This window comes from Arctopsyche grandis, chromosome 1 (assembly GCF_051622035.1).
Source record: "Arctopsyche grandis isolate Sample6627 chromosome 1, ASM5162203v2, whole genome shotgun sequence".
Classification (NCBI taxonomy): Eukaryota; Metazoa; Arthropoda; class Insecta; order Trichoptera; family Hydropsychidae; genus Arctopsyche; species Arctopsyche grandis.
Genome location: NC_135355.1, coordinates 4,923,841 through 4,948,124, shown reverse-complemented (window position 1 = coordinate 4,948,124; position 24,284 = coordinate 4,923,841). Strand labels below are relative to the sequence as shown.

At 30.0% G+C, this 24,284-nt stretch overlaps 4 protein-coding genes across 4 annotated transcripts; 2 read left to right on the top strand and 2 right to left on the bottom strand.

Moving 5' to 3' along the window:
- Positions 1-6,571: 6,571 nt before the first annotated feature.
- On the top strand, positions 6,572-7,569 carry LOC143923266 (endocuticle structural glycoprotein SgAbd-3-like). The gene is made up of 3 exons (XM_077446865.1): positions 6,572-6,772; positions 6,900-7,002; positions 7,075-7,569. The coding sequence occupies exons 1-3, from the start codon at positions 6,639-6,641 to the stop codon at positions 7,243-7,245; spliced, it is 408 nt and encodes a 135-aa protein (XP_077302991.1). The 5' UTR covers positions 6,572-6,638; the 3' UTR covers positions 7,246-7,569.
- Positions 7,570-12,042: 4,473 nt separating this feature from the next.
- LOC143923274 (endocuticle structural glycoprotein ABD-4-like) lies at positions 12,043-14,740 on the bottom strand. Its single transcript, XM_077446877.1, has 4 exons — positions 14,600-14,740; positions 12,785-12,909; positions 12,495-12,669; positions 12,043-12,413 (listed from the first exon to the last, which is right to left on the bottom strand). Exons 1-4 carry the CDS (start codon positions 14,606-14,608, stop codon positions 12,324-12,326), a joined length of 399 nt encoding a protein of 132 aa, XP_077303003.1. The 5' UTR covers positions 14,609-14,740; the 3' UTR covers positions 12,043-12,323.
- Positions 14,741-18,746: 4,006 nt separating this feature from the next.
- Positions 18,747-19,807, top strand: LOC143923282 (larval cuticle protein LCP-17-like). Its single transcript, XM_077446891.1, has 4 exons — positions 18,747-18,863; positions 18,944-19,071; positions 19,142-19,309; positions 19,387-19,807. Exons 1-4 carry the CDS (start codon positions 18,852-18,854, stop codon positions 19,397-19,399), a joined length of 321 nt encoding a protein of 106 aa, XP_077303017.1. The 5' UTR covers positions 18,747-18,851; the 3' UTR covers positions 19,400-19,807.
- Positions 19,808-19,847: 40 nt separating this feature from the next.
- LOC143923256 (larval cuticle protein LCP-22-like) lies at positions 19,848-21,537 on the bottom strand. The gene is made up of 4 exons (XM_077446854.1): positions 21,465-21,537; positions 21,252-21,394; positions 20,998-21,169; positions 19,848-20,860 (listed from the first exon to the last, which is right to left on the bottom strand). The coding sequence occupies exons 1-4, from the start codon at positions 21,474-21,476 to the stop codon at positions 20,759-20,761; spliced, it is 429 nt and encodes a 142-aa protein (XP_077302980.1). The 5' UTR covers positions 21,477-21,537; the 3' UTR covers positions 19,848-20,758.
- Positions 21,538-24,284: the final 2,747 nt, after the last annotated feature.

Here is a 24,284-nt window from a genome sequence, read left to right as displayed (position 1 = left end):
TATTCAATAAGAAGTTATGTTGTATCTAATTGTTAATATGATTTAAAATAAGCTTACATACATTTAGTTTTTTACAATAAGCTTATACATCACATACAATTAGTTCAACAGCTACCCATAACCTCAAATTTCCTTGTTTATTTCTCCAAAACAAACTTTCTAACCAATACAAGCTTAATACATGTACACAGATCAAACAGTGATAGTTTTATTTTTAGTTATTCTGATTTCATTGTTGAAACGGTTCCCGATTAAATTGGCTAGAAACCTTCCTACCTACTATGTCACCACTATTTGAGTATGATGAATGTACAATAAAATGTATGTACAATTCATAGATGTCTTCTTAATTATGAGTTTTCAGTGTCTCGTAATTCATTGACTTGTGTAATAAAAATTAAATCAGCTGATAACTAAAAATAAAACTATCACTCTTTGATCTGTGTACATATGTATGTAGCTTGTATTGGTTAGAAAGTTTGTTTTGAAGGATTAAAAATTTAAATTTGAGGTAATGAGTTGCAGCCGGAGATACATATGTATACTCATTTATGCAGTTAAGAATAGGTTATTAATGCTAAGATTGCTTTAATGATTTGCTTTAAGAATAGATTATCAATGAGTGATTGTCCATAAATGAGTTTATGTATTTACAGAAATGAACTTTTCAATCATCAGATAAATTAAATCAGCTGATAACTAAAAATAATTATATGTGATGTATGTATGTATGTAAGCTTATTGTAAAAAACTAAATGTATGTAAGCTTATTGTAAATCATATTAACAATTACATACAACATAACTTCTTATTGAATACTTATCTCGCAGATAAAACCGACTGAGGAGATATACAGTGAAATGTCAGATTTTACATATTTGGCCAAAAATCAATATATATCGTGTATTACATTACATGAAGCTAGACGCCAAGTTTGAAATTTATATATACACATGAGAGTTAAAACTATAAATATTTAAATATTAGAGATAACGAGAACCTATAGAACAAATTTTATAAAATATAGAGTGAATTATATGCGTTTAAACAATTAAAATCTGAAATAGCAAATCAAGGCGAAAAGGTTAAAGATAGATTATGGTAGCCTAACGTACCGTCATAAACGTCACCGTATCCGAGATTCTGGATATTTGTTACGCATTGTATACGATATTTTATCTCCAACGTAATGGCAGACGATACATTAACGTATATTGATGACCAAAATGAGCAATATGGCAAAGTATGAAAACGATCGGATAAGAGATAAAAATGACCACTGACACGAAAGCCATGTGAAACGTAAAGGAGGTATGTAAAAATGCTACATTGTTTGTAATTGGCCAGGAAGGCGCATTGGGGCTTACCTGTAAGGCCTTCCTGGTTTGAATGTATGTAAAAAATAAATAAAATAAACAAATATTTGTCGACCGTTCAAGGAAATCGAAAAATTTAAAAGGTAGACACAAAAATGCCACCGATAAGATCCTGTAAGAGGCAAGCCATAAAATCAGGATATTAATAGGACAATCACGATCGACTCGGAGTATCCTGCTCGCGCTGACCTTGGTCGGTGGTGACTCTGTTTGATTTGGATGAAGATGGAGAGAGAAAAAAAACTTGTTGGAAAATCAGCTCACACTCTCGCATCCCCGCGCATCGTCCAAGCATTTGCGTTTCCTTTATTCCGTCAAATAATCAAAGTTCAAGGTTTGGCGATCGCTGATGCACATACCGCAAGTACGGTCGATCGCCAACTCGCCACATGGAATACAAATGTTATATTCCAAAATCTAATATATCTAAATGACGTTACCCGTGTACATACGTACATACACATACATACATATGTCAACTGTGACATTTCGTATAATACTTCTACATACATATATCTGCCTAATACAAACCTGAGGCACGTAATGTGCGATAACTGTCGAATTTAGCGGATCGCTTGACAAACTTTTCGTTTGAATATCGAATTTATTTTTTGAGTTAAAATAATCTAAAGATTTAATTGCAGACATGTCTCTCGTAAGGTACCTATCTACTAGAGATTAAATAACTCCGTCAATTTATACGTTAAGAAAAAAAGGACAAACTTTGTTAACTTTTTTTTATTATCATATTGATTTTGAAATGCTTTTTATTATTACGAAATTATGTTCGCAATACATCATATATCTATTTTAATAGCTACTGATCTACTGATCATTTTCTATTTTACAATTTTAATTTAATTTGGTTAGTAATCACAGATTTCTAATACATACATACATAACATAATACATCTAATACATAACATAAATTAAAGACTCTCTAAAGTCGATGACCTAAAGCAGATTGTGTTTAGGTAATTTGTGTTTATACCTGAAGGGTATAGACATTTTGTTGTAATCACCGAGACTCTTCACAAGTGCGTTAGTATGGTTATTAGTGATTCTGTCATAGAATCTACTGGTTAGTTTGTTAGTAATGTCTGTAACAAACGGAATATTATATATGGCATGCAGTTTTTTCAGGTTAGTATATATGGGTGTATTATAAATTATTTTTAGGGATTTATTTTGTATTACTTGGAGCTTGGAAAGGTTAGTATTCGAGGCGTTATTCCATACAGGTGAAGCATAGGTTAATAATGGTAATATGAGCGCGCGATATAATTTTATTTTATTTAGCGTTGATAAAGAACTATGGCGATTAAATATTGGATATATTGAGGATATACCCCGCATCGCCTTGCATTTCGCTGCCTCAATGTGAGGTGCCCATCTCATTCTTTTATCAAACGTTACTCCTAAATATTTTATTACTGACTGCCATTTCAGACTTTCTCATATTTTATTATCATATGACATATATAGTAACTTGAAAAAACTGTATGCCATAAAAATTATTTCGTTTGTTACAAACATTGCTCACAAACTAACCAGTAGATTCTATGACATAATCACTAACAACCACCAGCAGCGTAGTCTAGTGGTGAATGTTGAATTATTTCGTACTTGATGTTACGAGTTCGATTCACTTGCTGTTGGCCAGACCTTGATTTGTCTAGGTCGATCGTTTCTTATCAGAATTTGCCAATTTTTCTGATTTACATTGAAACGATTCCTGTAAAATTGGCGTTTCCTTCCCAATTTTCTGTTGCGAACCTTTAGTTATTGTTATATCTTAGGTTTCGCCATATTGCTCACCATAGATGTCTATGTGGTTGTTTATCGAATATAAAAAAAATCGTATTGTTACATGAATGTTATTCATCATTATTTATCGTATTAATACGATGTTTGTAATATATGTATACTGACCATAGATGTTAGATATTTAGATTTACATGTATCTATGTAATAATTATGTGGACCAGGAAGGTGCATTTGGGGTTTACCTGTTAAGCCTTCCTGGTATATTTGTATATATGTATGTGAAAATATGTATGTAAATAATAAATAAAAAAAAAATAAACAAACATACTAACACACTTGTGAAGAGTCTCGGTGATTACAACAAAATGTCTATACCCTTCAGGTATTACACACAGATTACCTAAACACAATCTGCTTTAGATCGTCGACTTTAGAAAGTCTTTAATTAATATTATGTATATTGGATGTATTATGAGCATTTATAAGAATTGTAGATAGATTTTTGAGCTCTTTTTCCTATTATGCTGTACATTAACATAAGAATAATATGTATAATACTATGATTAATAACAAAATTAAATTAAAATTGTAAAATAGAAAATGATCAGTAGATCAGTAGCTATTAAAATAAATAGAAGATGTATTTTGAACATAATTTAGTAATAATAAAAAGCACTTAAAAATCAAAATCAAATCATATAACAAATAGAGAATATGTGCATTTGATAATTCCACTCTGACATATATTATGTTACTTAACTAAATTAAAAGATAGTACATGCATGTAATATGTATATATCTAGAACTTACTGTAATAAGTACCTATGCGAACATTTTTAAAAATCTACAGGAACGTGCTTGGAAATGATCATATTTTTAGAGTTTAAAGCCTGTCATTAAACGTAAAGTTATTCAAATACATATGTGAGGCACATGGTCTATGTTAATATAATATAATAATGCGACATATTTTTTATCGAGTGATAATACGACAGGCATGTCTTACATTAACGTCTAGATATATGTATGTACATATAAATAACATGATAGAACAGAAAATTATAAAATAAAACATGATAAAACAGAACATATGTAAATAACCAGAACATGATAAAACAGAAAACGATAAAAAAGAGCATGATAAAATAGAACATGCTAAAAATTGCGTGATAAAACAAAACATCATAGAACAGAACATGATAAAACAGAACATGAAAAAGAAAACATGAAAAAAAACATGGATAACCAAAACATAAATAACCAGATCGTGATAAAAGCATAACATGATAAAACAGAAAAATATAAAACAGCTCATGATAAAATAGAACATGATAAAACAGAACATCAATAACCAGAACATGATAAAACAGAAAATGATAAAAAATAGCATGATAAAACAAAACATGATAAAAATAGCATAATGAAACAGAACATGATAAAACATAACTTGGTAAAATAGAACAACATTAAACAGAACATGAAAAAAAACATGAATAACTAGAACATTAATAACCAGATCATGATAAAATAGAACATGATAAAACATAAAATGATAGAACAGAAAAAGATAAAACAGAAATTGATAAAAAATAGCATGATAAAACAAAACATGATAAAAATAACATGATGAAACAGAGCATGATAAAACAGAGCATGGTAAAATATAACACGATAAAACAGAACATGATAAAACAGATCAAGATAACACATGATAAAATAGAACATTTCATGACAGAACATGTCAAATAAGAACAGTGACAAAACAAAACAATATATTTTTGTCTTATCTGGATTTGTCAAGTTAGCTGCTATATTTCCAAACGAGGATTACTACACTGAAGTTTGCAATTAGGTATTTCTTCACAACCTACATACATCGAAGGAGTTGCAGGAAGATTACATAGATATCTTTCCACTAAAAATGTGGAATAAAGATATAAGACGAGATATAACTTGCCAGTGATTTTTATTAGCATAGCAAACACTCATACACGTCACCCTAAAGAAAAAAAAGGTATGAGACCCTTAGTAATCAAGTAGCAATAGTTATACAGGAATGTCAAAATCAAAAAGAAATACTTTATACTTATATCCAGTGATTATATATGTATGTATATTAAAGTATTATGGTTTAAAATAACTTTGTAGCATTAGGAAATATGCAAATGTAAAATTTTCGTAAAAACTATCTGCACTGAATCTGAAAAGGTTAAAGTGGGCATTGATGGAGTTATTGTTCGGCAGATATCTCTTTGAGGGATTTAAGCTATGATACGCTGCAAGAATCTTACTAAAGGAATATCAAGAAACTAGTCTCTTGATTTAGTTTTTGTTGTTAAATATATGTAATGAATAGAAAAAACTAAGCTTCTTCGTTATATTGTATATTTTGTTAGGAACAAAAGACTTATTTGTTGGTAAATAAGTTTGCTAGTCATCGTAAGATAATCGTGATAGACAAATTGCTTGACTTTTTTGCGATTTATTTGTCAACAAATCATTATCTCAATTCCCACCTTAAATCAATTTTATGCAATTATTTAATTAAAATATTTATCTCTCATTTTATAATGGCTGGGAAAATTCGTATTAAATTACAAGTGTAGAACAACAACTACATACATATAGATATATCGAAAAACTTTATATTTCATCGACCTTCTACGATCTTTAATTAAAAGTTAAAAATAGTCAGGTAATGTCAACATGTATGTATGTATTTAAGAACTGGATAAAATGAACATTCAAACAAAAAAAAAACGGGATGCATTTGCAGACATCCTTGGTATTTATTACATGTGTGTATTGATTTTGTGTTTATATTTGCATGCGAAATTTTCAGATACTTTCACGTATACGAGAAGGTGATTGTGAATGTACTTTAACGGTTAATAGATTTTTTTCCGTATTTGAGTGCATCCTTGGGACTCTTTAGCAATATTCCACAAATTAGAATTGCATGATTATGCACACAAACGTTTTTTTTTGCATCTGAACATTTGTATATACCTACGTTTCATAATATGGTAAATTTTATATTAATTATTTGTGCATTTTTGTGTGTACGTCTTGAATTATTAGCTTCGAATTCAATCAAGAAATGTTACGACAAGAGTTTAAATGTTAATGGAATGAATCGAAGTCGTTCAAATTGTACATTACAAATCTCATCTGAACTCAATGGATATAATACCTTATGAAATATCAATTCTCAATACCGATTTCTTAAAGTTGAAATCGATTTTTCTTCAACGCCTTCGAGGAGAAATATCACAAGATATCCTTACTAATGCATATTCGAAATGCTATCTGAAAATTTATGTTGAAAACGTGCCATGCAAATAGCAATTTTTTTCTCATTCTCATCAACACAATGTGTGTAATGCTAAAATTCGGTATAAATAGGCCGGGTGTTAACATTTGATCCATCAGTGTACAATTGAATCGCGAATCGACTGCAATTATATACATACACGTCATCCAAATTTGATCGAAATGCGTTTCGCAATCTTCGTACTGTCGCTTTTAGCAATCTCGTTTGCGGAAGATGTGGAGAAACCTAAGGATATCATACCGATCATTTCATCTGAAAATATCGTCGAAGGTATAGGAGGAAAATTCCAGTACAGGTTAGTCGACAGTTTCCTATTGCAAAGATGAAAATTTGTAAGATCAATATTTGGCGACTAAATTAAGTGGTATATTTCACGACTGGTGTAAAGTTTTCTATTTGGAAAATTATTTAAATAATTTTAGCTATGAAAGCGGAGATGGAACTAAAGTTATGCAAAAGGGAGAACTTAAAAGTATAGATGCAGAGCATGCTGGAGAAGCGGTCCAAGGAGAATATTCGTATCAAGTAATATTATAAACTAAGTGTACTGTATATGTATTGTTTAAATAATTTAAAATGTCAAATTTATGCTATTAGGGAATCGATGGACAAACTTATTCATTGTCGTATACGGCTGATGAGAATGGATATCAACCAAAAGGAGATCATTTACCAACGCCACCTCCAGTTCCCGAAGCTATCGTAAGAGCTTTGGCTTATCTTGCAACTCTTCCGCCACCAAAGGACGAAATTGAAAATCTTCATTAACAAATTCAAAAAAACTTATTGGATTTTTGTTACAAAATGGATGATTTATGATATTTTTATTTATATTTTATTTAATTTTGTCAATATTTAAAAAAAATCACCTGCCAATTTTATCTGACTACAATGTAAATATGTTCAGATTGTTCCATATTAAAAATTTCAAATATGAATTGTAACCATTTATCCTTTCTTTTAATTCCTCACTGTCTTAAATCCAACATTGTCATTCTTTATTACCTCACTGTAATTTATTCGTATGGATGTACATATGTATATACAGTTTATGAAATAAAATAGCTACTATTTTAAAATAGGTATTAATTTAATTTATTTTTGACTTACGAACGTATTGTGCACAATGATAATAATTTTTAAGTTGTAAATTTTGGTAGAAAAGGCTCATGACTAAAAAAAGGTGTGCCCAAAAGTAAATGTAAACGCCCAAAAAGCCAGCAAATGTGTAAATGTCTACCATAAATGAGGTTCTCCATCAAGTTTGAGAAGCACTCAATTGTATTGCACATAATATATTAAGTATGTATGTAGATTGATATATATGTATATAAAATTTCATTGGTATTTATTTCATCAGGCTGGAGTGAAAAATGCTCCGGCATTGAAAGTTGAATTTTCATCGATGGACCTAGTGGAAATTTATTGGTGTATGAAGGAAATGTTGAATTAAAAAATTCGTTGATTTTAAACAATGCTCTGTATCTTCAACCAATCGAAGTTATTTCGAAAACGTAGGTTTTTTCTTTTTTTACGAAAGATTCGATTTTTTTACTATTTAAAAAAAATTAACGCCTAATATTCACCTATTAAACTTTATTTGGTTCGATTATGATGAGTTTTAACTGCTTAACGAGAATCCAAAATCGCCGTTTCGCTCGAAAATCCCCATAAAAAGTGCGCCTCGATCGCAATGAATGTTTTTTTGGGGGAAGCGCTATTTTTTATGTTCCTGTAGTTATTTTTAAAATAAAAGTCGTTGAGAGCTTCCTCGAGGATATACTTTTAATCTGAACATAAAATATTCCGAAAAAATGTATTCATTTTATGAAATGTAAGGAGGACAAAATTACCTGTTTTGACGTAAAACATTTCATTAAACGCCACATAGGTCATTTTGGCATCGTTATATTTCATAAAATTGATAATTTTTTTAGGTATTTTTTGTATTCAAATTAAAGGCATATACCCAAGGAAGCTCTCAACAACTTTCGTATTCAAAATAATCACGGGAATATGAATAAAGTGACGATTTTTGTAAAATGAGGCTTCCCCATACAAACAGCCATTGCGAGAGCGGCGCGCTTTGTATGAGGTATTTCTAGCGAAACGGCGACTTTACATTCTCGTTAATTAGTCAATACTTACCATAATCGACGAAAATAAACTTCAATATGTGAATATTGAGCATGTATTTACTTTAAATAGTAAAAAAATCAAAACTAGAGTCAAAAAAGAGATGTATGAAGAAAACATTTTTTTTTCGAGATTGATTGGATACACAAGACATTGTTAAAAATCAATGATTTTTTTACATCGTTTGAAAGTTTTCCACTAGGTGCATCGATGAAAATCCAAATTTGCATTTTTCATTCCGGCCCAATATACATACATATATATACAGACATATGTATATATGTACATTTATTATTTTGATTATCCTATCGTGAAAATTTAAAAATATGCACTTCGAATTTTGTATATAAAAAATAAATATATGTATAATATAACTGCTTCTGTACGTGTCTGGTTTCGTTTTTGACCCATAGCTATCAACCTCAGTGATGACTTGTCTCTAGAGCACGATTTGCTTTAAAATTCACTACTACGGACGCCCGTCTCATGTCCAAATTTTGCTACTTTATCCGATTTAAATATTTAAAAAATAAATGATGCAATCTTCTTATTATTTATACCAACAAATTATACCCGATTAATTCGATATTGCAGCTTAAGACAGACGACTCCTAAGAAGTTCTCTTTCTTTCACAATACATACATATGTACATATGTTGTTTGTTCAACAATACTATTTGTATCATCTACTGAGCATATACATTCAGTCATGTACATATTTTAAACTAATCTTCAATCGTATCTGTATCGATACTCGTTGACCGTTTACGTTTTCATGAAGATGACTTCTATTAATAGATATTTTATATTTATTTATATATGTATGTATGTTCACGACTCTGATGGACTTTCACCGTTCTTATCGTTGCGTCACATAACCGCATTTTCACGGTCAAACGTCTGGTATGACCACTTCCTATTTGTGGGTTAATTGCTCTGCGTACATTTCATCAATTTTAACGCTCGGTGACCACTAACCGTATCAATAGTCATCTAAAGACCACTTCTTGCAAGGTCATCGTCGCTTCTTACATATTCGCCTTCAATCGATCGGATATATGTGGCAATTGAAATTTTGAATGACTTTTATCCGTATAAAAAATTATCTTTGAATAAAGAAATTCAATCACACTGAGGACTGAAACCTGTCTTTTTTCATAACATTTGATAATTCATTATGAACTGATAGACAAATTTCATGATTAGATTTTGGAAAAAAATATGTATATCTAAGTATAGTTAATCGTTTTATCATAACAATACTTAAATAGAGGAAGAGTCACGATTACATAGTATAAAAATATCCTACTATGGGTTCCAATACTCACTTTTGGTACAAAAATACTATAGCTTGAGTTAAAGAATGCAAAAACTAAAAATCTGTATAAATTGCACATATTTTTTAATACGCTTATATGTATCTCATAAACGAGAAGAAGCCAATAAAAATAATTATCATATTCGATTTTAGTGAGACAAACTTAGTACCGTATGATCGGTAATTTTTATTGTTGCTCAGTGAAATTGGTTGACAGATCGAATAGAGGGAACATTTTGTTTTCGTAATTAAAAAAAATGGTTTCGGAATTAACATTTTCCGAGGGCTTGGGTTCTCTCTCGTTTGCCCTGCTTCTTCTTGTTCTTTCCGGTTGCTTTCCTTATGTCTGAGGGTCCCTAATCTGGTCACTCCATCTTGTTGGGGATCGTCCTCTTCATCCTCTCTCCTCAACGCTTCCCAGAACGACCAATTTTTCCAGGCTATCCTGGTCTCGCCTCACGATGTGTCCAAAGAACTGGAGGATATAAATGGATGAAACCCTATTATTAACAACCCTCAAATCTTGGAGGATGGAGGCATTGGTTCTTATCGCTGTCCAGGCGAATCTATCCGTCTCCAACACCACACCTTAAACCGTCTATTCTCTGCTTTTCTCGAGCTCTTTGTAAAATAACTCTGGTTTTTTAAAAGTTAAGATACTGTAAGCTGAATCTATTAATTTGCAAAGTGTTCCGTCAAATTTCACATGCGTTTTTACATCTGGAATGAGACAGATGTGCCACTTTGGGGTCAAAGGACCACATGTTCGTGACTCGAGTATAAAAAGCCGGCGTGTCCTAAAAATTGTGTTCAATGAGTGTCGGAGCTGGCTGACGCCCAGTGTTAATTGAATATTTATTGCGTGGCGAATGGTGCAGACGAAACCAAAAGTGAACTTACAACTTTCACTTTCCTCCGGACAGATGAGAATCTTCACGAGCCGAGGCCCGATTCGCTATCAACGAGGGCAAAGCGTCGAAAACGTGCGTGCCGGCGCTTATCACCTTCGGAAATTGAGCATACAATGTGTGCCATGACTTATACACACATCTGAACCCGTTCCTAGTATACCATCAAACAACGGAATTGAGTAAACACAGCATTGAGTAATTGTAGAAACTTTGACGCTTCCTTGTCAAATTTTAAATCAAATGATTCAAGGACAGGTTCCGACTTACTTAGGTCGTTCGGATGTGATTATTTTTAAATACACGATCGATTCCAAGTATTGCTGGCTCATCATGACAAATATTTTTGCAATCGCCGATGTAAATTGAATATAAATTTCTTCTTGGCTCGATTAACTATCATACAAAATGTCAATGGTTATATTCTAAACTAGTTAAGAAAGTTTTTTGAACTCCAAAGCACGTAATTGAACTACATACATATATTTAAGCTAAAAAAAGACATTTGATAGTGTCTAATATCACTTCATGCATCGTCATAAACTGCGTTCTGTCACATAAAAGCCAGGTGTCAAGATTTACAGCTTTACAGGCCTCTCAATTTTTGTTATTTCAGCAACTCTGATCCATCTTATACCACACATTTTCCTAATTTCATCCATCCATTTCCCTTATAGCCTTCTTTGCATCCTTTTACAATATCTTGGGTACCACTAGAGGATTTATTTCGTACATCTTTTATCCTTCTTCTTGCTGAGGGACCTGCCCATTGATATTTCAATCTTTAGTCGGTAAAAAGTATGTTAAACTTCATTTATTGTGTGAATAAATAATGACGAAAAAATTTAAAAAGTGAGCTTGATTAGTTATAATTTATTACTACAGTTGATTATGAAAAAAGCTTTCAACAAACAATGAATGAAAAAATGACGAAAAATATTTGCATCAAAACCTTTAACCTCTCCATATCTACATATATGGAAAATTTTAGCTTCAATATTTTATTTTATTTATAAACGATATTTTTTCTTATTGGTTATCTCGTGTGACGATTGTTGAATATAAATAGCTCCATTTATTGCTTTATACAACCAGTTAATCGTTCTTCAAATTTTGATAACCTACATAATTTTTCAAACACTTATAATTTATGAATGACATGTCAATTTATGCACATTTTAAATTAAAACAAGAATCTGCTCGTATAATTTGTTTATTTTTATTACGTTTTTAATTGATCTTGCATTTACATATTATAAATAAATAAATAAATATATTTTTCATTTACTAACGACACCTTACGTCCAGCTCAAACAGTTGAAAAATAATTTAGTACTTAAAAATAGTCTTCATTGAAGATGGCACTTTGAATTTCATGGTATATTAAATATATTTTAAAGAACATACATACAATATTCATTATATTTCTCGATCGTACGAATGGGTCATTTCAAGCTTAGGTCGCATCTTTTTCAGGAAAATATTTAAGCCTTTGCTGGTGGCAATGACGCTATGTATTCCAAAGCTTTTTGAATCGCTGGAGGAATTGGAGGAGGTGTAGGCAAATGATCCCCCTAAGACAATAACGTAAATATGATAAAAAAAATAGCAGTAATAGGCTTTTAAAAATACAAATGAAAATAGAGTTTGCATACTTGTGGAACGAATCCCTGTTCGTCGTTGGCAACATAATTGACTGAAATTACTGTGCCATCAGGAGCTGTATATGAGTATGATCCTTGAGCAACAATTACGTCGGTTCCTTGGGGGTCACTTGATTTCTTCAGCGTGCCAGTCTCGTCTCCTTTGATTCCATTGGCAGTTTCGTAACTGAAATTTTCGCAGGTTTAATGAATCAATAAAAGTTTGCACTATGCGCAAAAGATGGCGAGTACGTGTGAAATGTTGTGCAAATTTCACAGTTTTTCATAACAGCAAAAAATACCTGTATTGGTAACCACCGTCTGGTTCAATGTTTGATTCTTGTTTTACAATCGCAATTGGCTCGTCGGATTTTCCTTGGGGTGCAGCAAAAGTAATAGCGATACAGCTAATAAGAAGTAGCGCGATCTATTATAATATAAAGTATGATTCACTGAACAACTACTAGAATAAAATTAGGTATTATACAAAAAATACAAAAAGAGATGAGATAACAAAGATTTAGCTTTTTGTATGGAATATATATTGACTATTTAGATTCCAAAATTAAGAGCAATGTTATCGATTTGCAAAGATTAGGATCACAGTTTTGGACACAAAACAATTCCGTAGATTTTTTTTTTTCAATTTAAATTACAAATTATCAATTACTATACTGTGACTTCTATAAACATTCATGCCGAGACTAGAGGTTGTGATTTCTCGACTTTTTTTGATTCTCAAGATTCGAGAATCTCCTTTTCTCGGAATATTTGAATCTCGAGATTTGAGAATCTTATTTTCTCGAAATATTTGAATCTCGAGAATTCGAAATTTTCTTTTTTTGTTTCTCGAGATTCTCGAGAATTCTCGAGAAAGTATATATTTTTTTTAATATAGTGAATTTTTTTAGCATATAAACTTGACAACATTCAAAAATCAAAAGGACACAAACACTACATTGTACGTATATTATATCAGGAGTTTACAACTTTATTAAAGACATGAAGAAAGAAAGATATAGAGAGATACAATAGAACATTGAATAGAAAAAATATTATAAAAGAAGGCATGAAAAGAAAATAAAAATATACAAAAGTAATTTAAAATAATAAAAATAACAATATGTAAAAAATAATTTTATAAAATTCCCAGTGTTGCTACCCGGCTTTGCCCATGTTTTTGTGACTGGACAAATAATAAAAATACTGACCATCTATGCATATTAAAATATTGACTATAAATTGATTACATAATATCTAAGGAACAAATATTCGAATAAATAAATAATAAATCACAAATCTTTGTTTTATGTGTGTTAAGTGGGGTCATATTGTCGGTGAATAGCGTTTTAGTGATATCATAACCGAATACTTTCGCACTAGTGACTAGTACCTACATGCACATACATATATGTATGTATGTAACTTAAAAATGGTCCGATTTCGTTGTAACATGTGTATATCTACTTATATGATGACAGAATAATAACTTACCAGACAAATAATAAAAATACTGACCATCTATACATATTACAATACTTCACAAAATTATTTACGAGTTAACAAGTATACAAATCAGTCAGTTTATTGAGTAAAAACATGTAGTGATAAATTAAGAATATTCTCGATATTTTCGAGATTATAATAAACGATTTCTCGAGATACGAGAATCTCGAATTTTCATAATAAAATATTCTCGAGAAATGAGAATATCGAAATTTTACAATAAAATATTCTCGAGGAACGAGAATAAAAATTTCTCGAGATTTATCGATCACAACCTCTAGCCGAGACTTCTACTTTACCAAAAATATTATAATTTAGAACAAAAATCGAAGTATAAATTTGAGTTTTTTGCTTAACCCATCGTTGAAGTCTTTATAAATAAAAACATGGCCGATTAAAATTTGGGGAACTTTAACGATGGTGTATTTAAACCCATTCAAATATTTAATAATGTCATAATATCTATTTTATATGTAATATAAACCATATTAAATTTGAAAAAAATATTTTATGTTAAATTAAAGATATACACATGTGTAGCACGTTAAGTAAATTTCACTGGCACAACACACATTTAGATATAATACTTAAAAAAGTGTAAATTTTAATACCTTTCCCATTTTTACGAATTTATTTTTATTAAATAAATTTAAATAATAACAGGATTCCCTGTACACTTCTTGCACGTTCAATTTTATATGCACAATTGAGACAATGTCTCTAAGCTCAACTAGTATTTATACTGAGTAGTGTGTATTGTAATTTGCACATATTGCTGACATCTTATGTATGTATCTAAGATGTACTTTGCAATCGCATCTGGATAATCGACTCTTGAAAACGATTCGTTTGCTTGACATTTATTGCGCGTAACACTGCAAGGAAAACCTCAACAAGCAACATTGTACGAAAATAATTTTTTTGTGTACAAGTATAATTGACACAGTAGAACTTGCATAGTTCAATCAATATTATTATTAAAAACATACAAAAAAAAAACACTCGTTATTTATGCACTTAACGGTCCACAGTTCAAGTATTGATTTTTGTTTATCTGTTAAAATTTTAATATTCGTATTATCAAGGTAGAATTTCACAAATGTTTTCAATGAAATTTTCTTAAATTATTATAACCCAAAAATATATAATAAAAAACCTCTGTCTAATAAAAAATTGAGCAGCACAAAATCACGTTATTTCTTACCGAAACGGACTTTTAAATTCGCCATATAATTAATTATTAGTATTTCAGAGCAATAAAAATGACAATCAATAGAAAAAACCATCTGACTATGGATTCCAATGCTCACTTTTGGTACAGTAATACTAGATTTTGAGTTAAAGACTACGAAATCCAGAAATCTGTAAAAATTTCGCCTTTTTGAATCACCTACATATAACTCATAAACGAGAATTAGTCTACAAAAATCATTGTCATATTAGAATTTAGTGCGTCAAACTTGGTATAGATTGATTATTCTCCGCAGCGTAATTTTTATTGCTCAGTATGATAATTTGTATATGCATAGATAGAGTAATAAAGAAAACGCTTAATTTTAATGATTAATCGTAAAAACGTTAATGGTGAAGTAGCGATGTTTAAAATTGATTATTTTCAAATAAAATGCATACTGATTTAGCTTTAAATTCATTCCCATAGTACAAAAGATATTAATTTAATATTCAACTGGCATTAAAAGATTGAGATTATTCGATATGCTATTAATAGGATAAACATTCGATTTTCCAGCACGAAACGTTTGTTTGTTTGTTTAACAAAGACACACCTTAATTGCATTGACTGTTCATTATGAAAATTTGCGCAAAACTTCCTCGTGAAATTTTCCTGTGCTCATTTTTACGACACTAAACATCATACACGTGTATGTACATACATACATACATACATACATGTGTAAATCGCAAATTGGCAAACAAGACGGGCAAAACGACGATCTCAGTAAACTTAAGCCCATTGTGCGGTTTAAACGGCTAACGCTTTTAAAGGTTATATTACCAACAACCCAAATGCAATAATACCTTGTTTCTTATTACTAAGCTGTGCATATTAATTGTAAATATGAAACCTAGTTTTCATTGAGAAATATTTACATACACATATGTTGTGCGTATATTTAAAATTTAAATTATGTTCTAAGCGTTGACTAGAGTCATGTTTTTAACGTTGACTAGAATCATGTCAAGCTTATTTTATTGAAATTTTTAAGAATTTATACATATATAGTGCGACTCATCAATGCATGCTGCTTTATTGGCTACTGCAGATGCTACATTCTTCCAGTAAATGTGAAGGTCGCGTCTTAAATGGCAAATGTACGTTACCAAATATAAGCAAATAAGCACGTCTTCAACTGCAACCAGTATTTTTTCGATAAATAAATTAACATCTTATTGAAAAAAATAATATTTTCCACATACGGACATATGCATATAAATTATAATTCGAATTTTAATAGAAAAAATCTAATCGAATAAACAACTTCAAATGTTTGCAAACCTGACACCAAAGACATATTTTATTTTATAGAATTTACATTTAAATAAATTTAATTACTTTTTTGCAATGGTTTTAGTTAAAATTTTGTCAATATAATAAATTTTTATAATTATTAGAAGTACATATGAATTAATACATGCATATATTTTTTTTTTGTGTAATTTTTACTGTTCTTTATTTATTTAAGGTATGTTTATGCATTGGGGTAATCTGTGAAGATACTGTGGTATATGTTTGTTAAAATAAAATAAAATATGCAAATCTAAAATAAGTAAAATAAGAAGAATAGAGTGCTTTTTCATTGACATTTAAAGTCACATCACAATTTTTAAAATGGCAAAAGTTATTTTCATAAAGAGATATTTGTTTATTAATTCTATTTGTGTAATTAAAACACACATTTCTTGAAAAATTCGTACGTAAAATATAATTCAAAATCATAATTGCAACTTATCAGTTACTGTAACTATATGATGGATACTTAGAAAAGGGTAGTTGATATAAAATAGAGAGAGTAAACAGATTGAAATTGCAATAGGTAGGTCACGTAGCAAGAAAAACGGATGATGGTTGGATGAAAGAAGTGCTCGAATGGCACCCGAGCGAATGTTTAAGAGCGCATTGAAGGGGAGATGGGTGTATGGAATTTGAAAAATGTGTGGTATGAGATGGATGAGAGTTACCCAAAACAGAGGGAATAAAAGTCGGGAAGGCCTTCATCTTACATAGTCACAATATACATATGCATAAAGATATTAGTTAATTTTCCTTCCGAAGCAATATTCTATACTAAAAAATAAATAAATAAAATATTATACATCTGTATATTAATATTTCCACTTGAATCAACTGTTCGGCGAGATCAAGTGTATTGTGTAATAGTTGGAATCTGGTGTCATTCGGCGACTTTTCGAATGCGTTGGTGCAAATTTATAACGACATATTTAAACGGGCGTTATTATTTCCAGAAATTCATTATTTCAATTATTACTACCATGCGTCATCCGTCAAATTAAACATATTTTAAAAAAATACCCAAATTTCCTATACAAACAACCGACAAAATCATTCAGGTTGACTTTTGGATCAAATTCAGTGTCGTGTATTACACGTGTATTCATTTCACAAGTGATTCGTATCATCCGTTAACACATCATGTACATACATATGTATGTATGTATGTTTTCGTATGTGATGTTGTCGTGACCTTTCGAACTGGATACGGCCACACTTTTACTATGACCTCAAATGTCATCGTTTATTTCGTTTTTGCCAAACTAGCCCCGCTTCAACCTCTCCGGTCAAATCTCGTTAACTTTTTTTATATATATTATATTCACTTTTTATGCAATATATCTGAAATCACTATTGTTTAAATTGCGCAAGTGCGACGATGCTCTTATGTACAGCCTGATTTTTATTTATGATTCTATTATATGTAGTTTAATCAATATTTCATACAATCATACAGTCTAATCCATCGCTGGATAGTGTGTACATATGTGTATGCAACCGACTTCATATTTGATGACATATTTAGAGATAATTTAAAGGTATATAAGTCACATATAAATTTGTCTGTAGACAGGATCTTCATAGCATCTCTGACAATGAGATTTTTTGTACCTAGATATACTTCGACTGACCATACGAGATAATTAATAAACATTACAACAATCTTTCAAATGAAACATCGTTGAAAAACAAGACAAGAATCATTTGATGTTTAGTATTGAGTTGTGAATGCTTTATCTGTTGTCAGACAAGTTAGTGTGTGAGAATTCACAATGATAGTTAAATTGCTAAAGATTTGTCTGCAGAAAATCTTCTGCATGAATCCCAATCTAAATTTATATAATTTTCATCTCTTTCCCTTTTGATAAACTTCTATTGTATGTATATTTCACTTTAATTCTGTTACAATATGTATGTATGTATGTAGGAATATATGTAGTAAAGTAAATGAAATTGAACACATGGTAACGTGACTAAATGGAACTTAATTTTGGAAAATGTTTGATCGACTATTATATTATATTTCCAAATGATAAAACCCGAATAAGCATCCTGTATATATTAAATTATTAATATTAACAAATCATTATGTTTACGACAGTCTATGGCTCTCCTAATAACCCGCAGAGCTAGCCGTTGAATACGTCTTTTTTTTCGTGAAGTAATCATTGTTATTTTTTATATGAATATTCCCCAACGAGTTTAACGTTTTGTAAACACAAAAGCATAAAAAAATAATGAACTCTTTCAATCGCATATAAAAGCGGGTCTTAACCCACCTAAAGTATTCTCTTCAGCACGTTGAAGAAGTGAACAAGTGTGAAAAAATCATGAAATTCCTGGTAATAACAGCAGGCTAATGAAATTTATTTTTCAATTTAAAATAATCAGTTTAATCAATCAATCAATTTGTGCTTTCAAGGTTTGCCTTTTCGTCGTAGTGGGTTGCGCTTTGGCCATCCCCCGCCAAAGAAGGGATGTCAACGACCAAACCGCCGTAATCAAAGAACAAAACTTGGACATCAGTCCAGATGGAAATTTCAAATACAAGTAATTGAAATTTATATACTAAAAGATCAAAAACAAATAGGCATTGCTTAAAAATCAATTAAAATTTCAGCTATGAGACCGGAAATGGAATCCAAGCTCGCGCTTTAGGCTCACCGAAAAGTGTTGCCGGAAGCCAAGAACCAGCCGAAATCATCGAAGGATCATTTTCATGGACTTCACCTGAAGGAAAATTAATCACCGTTCAATACACCGCTGATGAAGCTGGATACCGTCCCAAGTAAAATATTAAACCATATAAAATACGTATAGTTTTAAAGAAATACATTGAATTTAATGCATATATTTTATTTACAGAGTTCAACTTTAAATAAAAACAACACTCGGATGAACTCGCTCCCCATCGTTTATTTTTTCTGTTTTGATTTTTGTTAAATTTCTTCTTTATGTATGTATGTATATAAAATCTTGTAATTAAAGTATGTCAATGAAAAGTGGGACTTTTAATAAAATTCATAAACATTAAAGTACAATCACACACACACACACACACATATTCAGTGTGATGATTCGTTTATGTTTGTGTTAATTTAATATTATATGAATGTTTGTATACCGCTTCTGATTCAAGGTTTTGTAAAAAACTCCTTTCAAGAGATGACGCGATAAAGTATCATCAATTCCATTTTTTTATACATTATAAATGCTAAATCGCTTTGAATTCAGCAATTTTCAAATATTATTTTATTATTTATGATTTGAATAAAAATATTTGGGCAAACATTATTCACTTAATTGTAAAAATAGGAAGGCGAAGTGATCTCTATATTTTATTTTAACATTTCAACGTGTCGTTTCATAACGAAACCACTTTAGACGAGTATCACATTTAAATTAATGCAAAATAGGACATTTTCACACACTTGAGAACGTATTTGCATACGTTTTGTATAAAAAAAAACTGGTCAATTTCTGGTATAAATTCGGGTATATATACAAATGAAATTCTTTCTTATTGCTGAACTCTTTCTAGTATCTTCTGCCCATATTCACGCGCAATGAAGCATTTGGTGTTTATTTTTGATTTTGCTTGATTTACGCACAGATTATATACATTTATGTGTTTAATAAGGTCCATTTTGAATATTTCAGGCAGTTTTAGTTCTTGTGTGTTGCGTTTTCGCCTCGCAAAGCACTCCAATAGAACCACCGACGAGAGAATTGGTTGCTCCTTTTGTCATCACAACTCATCAAACAAAATCCTTCAACATCAGCGAAAGTAGGAGTTTTCATATTAAGTAATTTTATGATCTAAGTTTTAAGTTCAATTTTTCTTTGAATGTATGTGCCAATTTAATGCTTGATTTTGTTTTTGAAATATTAAAGCAGGAGCGCGTGGAATTTTCAAAACGTCACGTGGACTACCTTTAAAACCGGACCGACGTCTTGATAGTGTTATTTTTAAGTAATATAAATTTTAGTCAATCTGTAAGTGTAACTTTGACTTACAAACCTTGAATGTATTAATAAAAATATATCAAAAAAATTCTGTGTTATTACTTATATTACAATAAAAATCAATTTTTCAAGTAATGAAAGTATAATTGGTTGATTGAATTTTTTTTTAATCAATAAGTACATTACAATTACTCAAGTTTTAATTATAAAAATAACTAAAATACTGTTGAAAATAATGCAGTTTGGTATCCATTATATTTCGATTAGGAATTTAAAAATTGTTGAAGCCTCTTTGAGCAGCTTTAGCTTTGTTGTATTCGATCGATCTCAAAATCGCTAATGGGATTGGAGGAGGTGTTGGAAGAGCATCTCCCTAAAAACAAATTAAAAAAAACTGTCAACAAACAACACCGCACTGACATCTCCGTATATACATAAAACTTTTGAAAATCTAAATATCTTAAAATTCAATACAAATTTCATAGATGTCTCTAAAAACAAACTACTTACCACTGGATGGTAGCCATTTTCATCAGCCGTGTAACCGATCGAGATGTATTGGCCCTCAGGGGATGTCCAAGAGAAAGTTCCTTGAGCTGTTTCAGCCACAGCTGGTGGGAAACCTCCAAGGTTTCTCGGGAATCCGCTCTCTTGTCCCGTTATACCGTTTTCAGTTTCGTATCTGTCGACGAATTTTCAGTCAAATATTATAAAAACCGTTCAAATACTATTCTAATTTTTCGGAAAATTTAAAATCATCTCACCCGTATTGATAATTGCCATTGGGTCCCAAATCAAAGTTGCTTTTCAATATAATAGAGTCCTTTTCGCGACCGGTCTGTCTGAAAGTCGGTCTGTAATTTCCGAACTGACCGAAAGCCAGACCGATCAAAGCGGCCAAAAATACCTAAACAATTGATCAATCTTATGAAATTTCTGATGAACTAATTTGCTGAACTAATTATTGTGCTACTTACCAAAAATTTCATGTTTTGGTTCTAGAGGTTGTGAACTAAATGAAGCTAGGAAGCGATCTGATGATTCGGATTCTTCTTTCAGATGTATATATAGTGAAATAGTCTCGGATAATTGATTATGTCAAATAGAATTCATTTGATTTCAATAATGTGGGTGTGCACAAATTCAAAAACCAATAAAAATCAATGCAACACAAAGGAGAGCGACTGACTGCATATCGATTAAATAATTACAAATATAAATTGTATTATATCGAACAGAATATTTCAATTCATATTTTATTTAAAATATCATTTACAAGTATAAAAAATTACTAAAATTTTAAAAGGCGATCTAAAATTTTATGTTTATGACGACGATTATGTTTTCAGTCCATTCAAAATATAATTAATAATAATAATTAATAATTGAGGACAATTGAAATTCGCATTTATCGTAAGCATTTGGTATACTTTATATGAATTAAAAATTATATAACATTAAAAAATATAAACGTAATTTTAATGTTGTTGATAAATATTTTCAAATATATTTAAGAAAATAACAGGAATAACCAATTTATGTACGTAAACACGTCTATGTATGTACTTAAATTTTAATATTATTGGGACAATTTAAATGCGCATTTTAATGCGCAATGTAAATTTGTTTCAATGAAAAAATATATAATATCATTTAAAAATATGAATGTACAATTTAAAGATATTTTCAAGTATATTAAAGAAAAACAGCAATAAAAAGAAATATGATTAGATTATAAAACAATAGAAAACATAAAAAATTATGTTTCTTTAATATAATATTTATACACCTAAATAAATAAAATAAGAAATAAGACTAAAATTCTTTAATAAATAAATAAAAAAAATACTTTCATTTAAAAAACTACAAATCTATTGTTTTCATTGGGTCAGCATTTTAATATAAAATGCGGGAATTTGATGATTAACTTACAACAGAAAAATATAAGGCAACCTAAAATTAATAAAATGCGCATTAACGCATCCCATATATTCACTTTCGCGACTTTGGAAAGTCTCTCGAGGATTATATTGACCAAGCACCATGTTCTTCATTTATGATTTGCACAATTTAATTGTTAATGATCGAAACATTTATTTTATTTCATACTACAAAAAAAAATATTATTCAACATTTTTTATTTAACAGAAATAAAATTATTTAATGCGCAAATGATTCGTTTTAAGGAGAAAAGCTGTTTTTAAAAATGCGCCGTTAAATCTTACTACTGAATAAATGTATGTGTTTTTATTTAATCAGTTAAATATTGAAAATACAATTAAAATGAATCAACTCCACTTCTTACAAATAAAAATAAATTCCCAGCGCTTTCATTTTTCAAATTGTGCTAATGTAGAAATCAAAGGTAATTTACTAATCTTATGCTGTTATGTATGTATGTTCTGTTTCACAAAATACGACATTTTCTCCTAAATATATTGTCGAAATAAAATATAAAAATGTTGAAAATGGACATCCATCACAGCGTTACTTACTTCCTTTTGATATTTGGAACGCAAAAATATCAAATGCCTAATAAATTTGTGATTCTATAACAGGCGCAAAAAAAAAACGAAGCAGAAGACACAAATCCAACATGCTGGATTATATTATTCTAATATACAGAGTTATATGAATCTTACACCGAATGTCAACACACTGCTATAAATCTTAATCAATGCTAAAATCAAAGTCACACCGTTTGATTTTAACATACATACATATGTATGCAGATAGAGAAATATCAGCAATACTCGCTCATATACAAATTAGATTTTTACAAAATACTCTCATCTATTTCAAAAACATGACTTTTATGCGTGTCGCATGGGTAGGTGTCGTTTTTTACTTTTTTTTTGCAATGTAATAATTAATATTGTATGGGATTTATATATCGTTATATTCTGATTTATGTGCTATCAGTAGCGTATCAAAGTGGCGTGGGTTTTCGACGTAGGTATATAAATTTTCAATTATTGATGCAAATATAATCTGTCATGCGACCTTAACACCCGGTGATGTATTTATCGTACATCCTAAAAGTATCATCGTGTGAATCATCGACGTTTTTTCAACATATTGTAAAATATCACTGGAAGGGTTAACCTGTCCAAATTGATTTATTTTTTATTTAATATACATAGAGATATGTATAAATTTTTTGCTCGATCCGACCTATTAATTTACTTTATTTTTTATTTAGAAACAATCTCAATTTTTGTTTATATCCATTACAGATGCAGTAATTATGTATGTATTTGGCTCGTATTTTTCGGGTCAGAATTTTAACACGTTTGTGGTCAGAATTTATATTGCATTGGTTCTAACCATATAAATTCTGCCCAATGTTACATACATTCTATGTAATGTAAATAACAGTGGTCAGAATAAAAATGGCCAAAATAAATATTAGATGGTCAAAATTTATACTGATTGATCAGAATTGATATTTAATAGTTAAAATTTAAACTGGGTTGTTCCTATTATACTGTACATTAACATTAGAATAATATAATACTGTGTATGATTACTAACAAAATTAAATTAAAATTGTAAAATAGAAAATGATCAGTAGATCAGTAGCTATTAAGTTTAGATATATAATGTATTGTGAACAAAATTTCGTAATAATAAAAAGCATTTGAAAAAAAAAACAAAAAAAAAACTGGATTTTTCATCATTTACATACATCAAATGGTAAGATTTATTCTGAAACATGGGTCATAATCATCTTTTTCAGTAGGCAATAGTGTTGTTACTGCTACAACGATGAAAATTAGCACTAAACTGAAAATTAA